Raw genomic sequence first — 8,609 nt, 5'->3', positions numbered from 1 at the left:
CACACACACACACACACACACACACACACTAGATTTCTACCGGGTCTGGGCGCTGAAACTTTCCGAAATCACAAAAGAGTTCCCCCTACCGGGTCTGTATACTTCGTGACTTTGTTCCCGGTTACCGGGTCTGTATACACTTCGTTTTTTTTTTAATCTTAAGAGAATCTTGTAAAAATGGGTGGTTGTAGGGTGTTTCTTGTCTGTCTCATTTTTGTTTGTTTAGATTGTCTTGTAAATGTGAGCGGTTTGAGGTTGTGTCTTGCTGTTTTCGATTTATATGCATTTTGTTAATGTGGGTTTTTGGAAGATGAATTTTTCTGTTTTATTTTCTATCATCGTAAATAAGTGTGCAGTTGGTGTCTGTAGTGTAATGGTTTGACTATGCGTTGGTTGTGGCGATTTATTTGATCCAAAGGCTTTTTTGTTATATGTAGGGGTACTTTTCTTGGGGAGGGGGGTGAGGGGCGAGATAAATGTGCTTCTGGCTGGTTTTGTGTATGTTGGGAGTGTTATGGCCATCCTTCATTCTTTCTTTTCTCGTGGGTGGTTGGAGGATGCTCTGGTGTGGTTTGCTCCTTCTTTCGTATCAAACCTCTATTATCCTTATCTCTCCTTCTTTTTTGTGTTTGTTACTCCCTGGTAACACCTCTAATCTTCGGCACTTATACGACCTTATTGTGTTGCAAGTGCTGTAAGAAGAATAAAAAGAAAATTCCTTTCTCATCCATCTCCTTTAATCAGATCAGTGGCCCAAGTTTTCTGCTTGTTGACTTAATGATTGTGCTGCCTTTGTCTAGTGTGTTTTGAATCTAGAAGGTTGTTAACTTGTTCAGGGAACACACACACACAACGAAACAAACACCCTCCCCCCTTCTAGTTATCTACCCCCATTACCAAAACAACAACAACCGCAACCTAATTGTTCTCCCTGTCTCTTCTGTTTCAGGAATATGTCGACCATGTGCTGACAACTATTTCAAGGCCACCGTGGGTTACAATTTGTGTGAGCCCAAAACGAAGTAAGTTGGGGTGTTGTTTATTCTTTGTTGAAAGTAAGAACAGCTGAATTAAATAATTGTTGGGTAAGACGGAGTTCTGCTGTTTACATATTAAGGAGAAGCAAATTGTTGGAAACAGTTGAACAGGAAAGTAAAATACTGCCTCTGTTCAGAGAAAAGTCTAAAAAAGAGAAAAATAGTAATTGGCTGGATAGGGAACATTCAATGTTATGAGAAATATTTAAGTAAAACATGTCCAATGAAATCAGAAAAATATTCAATGGAATCAGAAGTGAAATGAGAAATACCCAATGAATATGAAAAACCTGATAAGTAGCTAAGAAAAATTATTTTTTGAATTGGGTTTTGAGTTTGACTATGACTTCTAAGTATCTTTTCCTCACCCACTGCCATCTTTGGTCGAACATTTCATCGATGCCTGCAGAAAATGAGTTTGATGCCTGTATGGGGAAGTAATGTTACAGTGTGTTTCCATCTGCCTTCTGGGATGCTGTATTCTTCCTACCACTCGTTGGCCCTGACGAACAGGGTAAAAAATAGACCACCTTTTAAATGACCTGGATTGTGTCAATGAAGCAATAAAACATCTACCTGAGTGGTTGGCTTGTGTTCTCATGTGGTTTGCTTCTTGTTTCCTTTTAAAAATCTATCTTCCTTTGCTCTCCTCCATTAAAAAAAATTATTATCTTTTTTACTGTACATTACTCCCTAGTAACACTGCTAATCTTTGGATTTTATATGACCTATTTGTGTTGCGAGTTCTCTAAAACTCTTACTGAAAGTAAATTAAACTTCTACAATTATTTTAGATATAGTTTTTGATTATGCAACTTTTTCCCCTCCTCCACAGCTGCTCTGCCCTGGGTCTGGACTATACGTTTATGACAGATGCCAGGGCGGACAACAACTGTAGCGAGCCAGAGCCTGTCACCACGCCAAAACCTGTGGTCACAGGTCAGAGTTCTTGTTCTTGGTTTTTTTGCCTCTGTAGTGGAAATATGTTCTGGGGTTACAGAAATAGAGGGAGGGAGAGAGACAGGCAGGCAAGAAGACAGACACATAGACAGACAGAGAGAGGGGAGGGAGAGACAGAAAGAAAGATCAGACAGCAGAGAAGGGGGGTGGGGAGAGGAGAGTGGAATTATGGAGAGAGTGTTTGCATTCATGAGATTTTGGCAGGGCGGTTGGTGTCTCTTATTTCAATTTAGTTTCTGTCTTTTTCTCTGTTCCTGGGGAAATGCAACCGTTATCATACATGCATTCCCAATGAAAGTAAGTGGCAACCTGTTCTTGTGGGTTGTTGGATGATGCCACTGGTAGGTTTAATTTCTTTTCCTTCTCTTGTTGTGTTGTATCTTTTTTTTTTCACACAGAATGACTTTAATTGTGTCAATGAGTTTTTATTTTAAAAAAGCTCCAAACTGATCTGCCTCAATGGAATTAGGTATAGTCATTATCATGTGTATAAACTGACAGTCAACTATATCACTCAACCACATGTGCTGTTGGAGGGTGCTTTGATGTGAATTTCTTCTTCATTCCTGTCAAATATCTATTGTTCTTTCTCTCCTTTTCTTTGTATCTTTCTCTCTAGTAACACCTCAAAGGCACTCCATGACCTATCTGTTTTGCAAGTGCTGTAAAACTACTAAAAATTAAAACAACTCCAGCACTCATAAATGACCTCGTTTCCCCTTCCTGCACCCCCCTACAGAAAAGCCCACATCTGCGGCTGTGAATCCTAAACCTCCTATCTCCCCCAAAGAGAAAACGGTCAGCACTACACCCTCCACCACAGCCAACGATGACCAGGCGCTGACTGGCGCCTCAAAGGGCACCTCGGACCGGGAAGAGGATGGCGAGAGTCACCTGTGGCCCATCATGTAAGTCCCAATACTCACGATACAAATTGAATGAAATCCTTGTTAGTTAGAAGTGGTTTGATACATTTGAGGGTCGCCCAGTTTTGCTTCATTGAGAGGCGAAAGCTACCATTTTGGCACATTTTGATGAAATCCTCCGAAAATCGAACACAACCAAGAACGTTTAATGATCATCATGGCCATCAGCCAATGAGACAGCTACTTTGTGTCATATGACCTTGTTGAGTCAGATTTTTTTTGACTCTCAAAATGGACTTTCGGGTCAGATCTTTTGAAGCAAGGCACTATATATAGTGAGTACTGACCATCGCCATTACATGAACCCTCATTGTCCGATCTTATCATGCACATGGGGTCAATTTGACCTGTGGGCATCCTTTGTAAGTTGCAGGTGAGCCATCTTTCCTAGAGTGCTATCTGTCAGCAGGTGGGATTGATTGTCAGTTGAATGCCACAACGGGTAAAAGTAAAGTTGTATACAACATCCACACCTGCCCCCACCCCACATGTCTCCGTGCAGCAATTAGATCACAGCCTAACGTAGTCTGTTCCTGTGAGACTTGGCTTCACTACTGCCCCACTCACGGTGACCCTGGATCTGGCACTAAGTCAAGCACATTGAAATTTTCAAAATTTTGGATGGAGGGGGAGAGAATATTCCAACTTTACTTTTACCTGATGGGGGCTTTTTTTCCAACTTTATTTTTAGCCAGTAAGGGGTTAACATCTGGTTTGGATTTCTTTTTTCAGTAATCCTTCCTTTTTTGATCAACCACATTGTAAAGGTGCTGTGTCTACAATCATGATTATTTGAATTTGTCTTATTCCCCCCCCCTCCCAAACTTCCCTAGTGGCTCTGTGCTGTTTGTCCTGGTGGTGCTGGCGCTGATAGCCACTGTCATGTGCTACAGGAAAAAGAAAGGCATGACACCTTGTGGATGTGGTAAGTCAAACTTTCACTCTGCTCATTTTCTCTTTCTGTCCTATCTTCATCTGCTCTCCCTTAATCTTTTTTTTCTCCTCTTTCTCATTTTCCTCCCTCTTTTATCACCGCCAGCGTTTGTGGTGAAATGGTTAAAAATTGTAAATAAGGTGAGTTTGATTGCAACTGTGGGAAATTTGTTTTGTTTAAATCTGTCTTCAGTCTTATTTTAAGGATGCAGTATACCTTTCAGCTTGGATTTGTCCTAGTAATATCTTTTGTGTTGATGGGGGCGTATTTGTAACCTGATATAGTTATCTCTCTGAGTTGTACAATCTGCCCCTCCCCTCCCTCAGTACATATTGCTGCGGGAGGATTCTAAACGGCTAACTCAGTTTCTGTAAATTTTACAGGAGAGTGAAAAACTAAAAACTTACGCTATTTAGAATCCAATATTGTAGTAAATATTTGTATCTGTTAATCTAGCTGAAAGTTCTTTATAGGATCTGTTGTGTGATATCAGTTACAATTCAGGGAAAATAAAACAAAACTGTATTTTCTGAGTTCCTTTGTTTAGGGTCCAAAATATTAATAAAAGTCTAAATTAAATAACCAAACGCACCCAATGTCCTACAGTCTCACGTTTTATAAACCAAAAAAAATATTTTTTTAAAAATTATTTTTTTTAAAAAAAGTCTCGCAATCTGTTTATAACCCCCTACACGTAACAATTTTAAAGAATGTCCTACAATCTAACTCTGCTTCCCTCTCACAGACTCCAACAAGAACTGCACAGACGAAGAGAAATACTTCCCTAATGGACCCCCATCCATTCAGGGTGGAGACCACCACAACAAGGTGGGTGTGGGCAATGGAGTCATCCCACAGCACCTGACCTCGGGGGACAAAGTCATGAACAACAACATCAATGGCAGTGGTCATCTTGCGCCGACGGCACCCCACGTCAGAGTACAACATGGCAACAACAGCGATGTGGCTGGGATGTATGCCAACAGTGGCCAGGACAATCTGATGTATGCGCCAGGCAGCCCTCAGCAAAATGTTTACTTCGCACCCTCGGTCGAAAGCATGGCTGCTGGCGGTGGTGGCAGTGGTCGGCCTGGGATTCTCAGGAACGGCCAAAATGGCCGACAACATCATCAGAACCCTCATCAACAGAGAGCCCGGCCAGAGCAGGCTGTGTATGCCCAGGCGGCCTCTCACCCTCACCACGGCCGACCTGCTGACCGCTCGCTGGACAGTATCGCCCGAGAGAAGCTGCACGTCAATGTGGACGGGATGGAGGCTAACCCAGACGCAGGGGAAGACGACCCATTGTTGGTGGTCACAGACAGTCCACGGATTGGGGGAGGAGGGGGAGCTGACGGTGGGGGCTTTCACGAGAGCCAGTTTCAAAATATGGCCGCCACGGCCTCGCCTGGCAACTCTCCGCCCGTCCACCCAGTTGGCGGGATCAACTCGATGAGGTTTATGCCCACCAGCGGGGCTCCGGTGGGTGCTCCCAATGTGACCTTTGTCCCCAGCAGTCGATTAACCCCCACGGTGGCCGTGCCTTCCCCGCCCCCACCCACCACACAGGTGACTTTTGGCCCACCAGGCCGAGTGACCTTCACCCGAAGTACCTCCGTGATCGCCAGTCCGGAGGGGGAGGTGGAGGAGGAGGAGATTGAGGCTCTAGTGCCCAGATTTAGTCAGCTGTTGCCAGACGCGGACGAGGTTAGTGCCTCAGGGTCAGCGATGGCTACAAGCTCCTCGGCTGAGCCAACCAATCCCATTGTACGCATGATGCAGGACAGGGAGATCCTGGCCCGATCAGACTCGCCAATGAGAGAGACCACACAGCAGCTCCGCTCGCCCTCAGAGCGCATACTTCTACACAATCACCACCAACAACCCGCAGCGGCCCACCACAATGTGGGGAATTACCGCGGCGGGCCAGTGGGACACCCAGCCCACCACCATAACCCACAGCAACAGCGTGGGATGGCCCAGCATACAGCCAGAATGCGGCCAGGCTACTCCCCCGTGCCCCCTGTCCGTCAGCCGAGCGAGCGGGAAGATATGCCAGAGCACTACATCATGGACCTGAAGGAGCAGCAGCTGGCTGAGTCGCTTCAGGCCTCCGTGCCCAATAGCCCCGTTGCCATGGAGACGCAGCCGAAAACTGTGCTGGACTCAGAAGGCACCCTGACCACTGCGGTCACAAACGATGAGCGGGAAGTCTCCAAGTTGAGAGATTTGTCCGGGGAGTCAGACCAGACCAAACTCAAGACAGAGACAAACTCTGTGCTCAAAGATACGGGGGACACAGGGGCCAGTGCCGATCAGAAGACGCTTCAGAAGACTGTGGACAGTGATGTGGGATACAAACCCACAATGCCTGCAACCGCTGCCAGTGTAGACGGTAGCCATGTTATTCCGGAGAGAGGAGTTGGTTCTGTGCCGAGTGGGAGTGGTGGGATGGGAGGAGGAGTAGGGGTTGTGGGGTCGACATCAAACACACTGGACAGAAAACGTGCTCCAAGCGGTGGAAGCAATTCTAGTGGACAGAGCACGTTGGAAAGACGACGCACGCCCAGTGGAGAGTTGCAGCAGCATCGCTCGTGTCTGAAGACCTCCGGGCCGGGGGAGGATGGGGTGGTGCTCTCAGGCCAGCAGGCCCGACGACAGATGCAACAGCAGGCCTATGCCAGAACTGTGTCCTTCGAGGAAGAGGAGACGCCTGCCGCGGGCGGGGGTGGGAGTGGTGGGAGGCCCAGGATAGGCCAGAACGCTGAGTCTAGACAAAATTCAAGTGGTTCCAGTTCCAATTCTCAAAGTGGACGTGGCCGCGGTTCATCCCGCTCAGTGTCAGACTCTGAGGACAAGTTTGATCCTGTTGGTGATTCTCCTGGATTATTCCGTGAGCGCGACGGGACCCAGAGCTCTGGCAGCAAGAGTTCAGTGAACAGTGAGCTGAGCGGCTCAGAGAGTAGTCACAGCAGTCCCTCCAGGGTAAGAACCATTTGTGTCTTTTTTTTTTTTAACTAGTAAGAAGGAAGCTGTGTCTTTTGGTTTTGCTTTTTGTTGGCTATTAAAATGAATTCTGTTTTTTCATTGAGTGCTAAACCCGACTCTGACATCAACGGTCGTGTTTTGACCCTCATTCCTCTGCTTGATTGCTCTCAAAAAACATATTTACTTAAAATCAAAGGAATAATAATAATAAAAATGAATAATTTGTGTTGTAAGGTGGTAGCTGGGCGATGAATGCTTTTCCTTGCTATTGTTGCTGGCCTTGGTATGTAATATTTTCAAAATTTTCAAAGTATGATAAGACTGTTGTGCTTGTTTTAAGTTTAATGCTAGCTGTAATAAATAGGCCATTCTGCGGAGAGAGAGAAATCAGGCCTATCATCATTTTCAGAATAATTTCTCTTTTTTTTTCTTCTTCTTTCTCTTACTCATCTACCTTCTCTTCATCTTTTTCATTCTTTTCTTTTTCTTCTTCCTTCTCTTTCTTTTTTTCTTCCTTCTCTTCCTTTTCCTGCTACTTCTCCTCCGACTTTTTGTCCTCCTCTTTCTTTTCTTTATCCTCTTCCTCCTTCTCATTATTCTCCTCCTTCTTATCCAGAGCTATATGTCGGGGCTATCAGCTATAGGTGTAATTGTCCATCTGGTCAGAGCACAATGGCATGCTATTAGTGTAGGGTTCTTTAAAGAGAATTTTTAAATTTATTTATTCAAGGTTCTTTAAAAGTTTCTGTATACTTCACTTCACTTGGGATTGATAGATATAGGATTCCATCCAGGCTGACCTTCTTTTTCAACTGTCAACTTCCGAAATGTCCTTATGAAAATGGCGGCAGTGCACTCATGGGTCATTCTCCTGAAGTTGGATCCTACGTCTGTGCCAAGAGCCATGGCTTTCAAACTTCAACACCTCCCGTCCCCCCTCTTCTGGTTGTAATATTGTACACAGTAGTTGACTGACAACTGTCCATTGTTACCTGAATACAGCTTTGAACCTAGATCTTTTACATGTTAGCATCTTGGCTGCTGAGAGCCTGTTGTTGTTGTTGTCCTCCTCCTCCTCCTCCTCCATTTTGTAGGTGTTTTTATTCTTCCATTGACTCAGTTAACCCTGCCTATTGGGGTCAGCTTTGGCTGAGAGGGATGAAGTAGTGTGGAGACAATTTTTATGGAGTATCTCTGACTCTCAGATGAGATATATTGCATCCCTCTCAGCTGGGGTTGGTCCTGACAGGTAGTTTCGAAGCTGGTGGCCTCATAAATGATTGAAATAGTGCCAATGGGGGCGCAAAACTCTTCTTATTTAAAATCTTTTCAAGAAAGGGCCTACTTTGGTTTGGTTGGTGTCATTTTTAAAGTCTTAGTATGAGTTTTAGGGCACCTGCAACACATTTAGGTCATGGAAGTGCCCCAGATTAAGGATGGTGTTACCAGAGAGTAGCTTTAAGGAAAAGGAGTTGAGATCAGGATGATAGATGTTTAATAGGAAAGAAGGAACAAACCACATAAGTTCACTCACCTCTTGGTTTTTGGGTAGTAATTATTTGCTATGAAGAAATAACCTAATTTGGTCTGTCTTTTCTCTCCTCCCCTCCTCTAATATCCTCTTGCTGTTGCTGCAGGCTACCATGTACCGGCGCAGTCAGAGCGAGAACGCCCCCAGTAGCGGCGACTCAGCCCACGTCATGCCACGCTCAATGTCCGAGGAGAAACCACAGAAGATGGACAGACCCATAGCTAAAGTCAAGC

General features: G+C 45.0%; 1 protein-coding gene across 1 annotated transcript in view; it reads left to right on the top strand.

Annotated features, from left to right (window-relative positions):
* LOC101848847 overlaps window positions 1-8,609 on the top strand; it is a gene marked incomplete at both ends in the record, with an annotated part of 12,340 nt that extends 3,731 nt beyond the window's left edge. Inside the window, 6 exon segments of the mRNA XM_013088800.2 lie at window positions 950-1,022; window positions 1,873-1,976; window positions 2,737-2,905; window positions 3,757-3,848; window positions 4,603-6,842; window positions 8,483-8,609. Coding sequence (XP_012944254.2) covers window positions 950-1,022; window positions 1,873-1,976; window positions 2,737-2,905; window positions 3,757-3,848; window positions 4,603-6,842; window positions 8,483-8,609 — 2,805 coding nt within the window.

Source organism: Aplysia californica, unplaced genomic scaffold, assembly GCF_000002075.1.
Source record: "Aplysia californica isolate F4 #8 unplaced genomic scaffold, AplCal3.0 scaffold00814, whole genome shotgun sequence".
Lineage (NCBI taxonomy): Eukaryota > Metazoa > Mollusca > Gastropoda > Aplysiida > Aplysiidae > Aplysia > Aplysia californica.
This window is presented reverse-complemented; position numbering and strand designations above follow the sequence as displayed.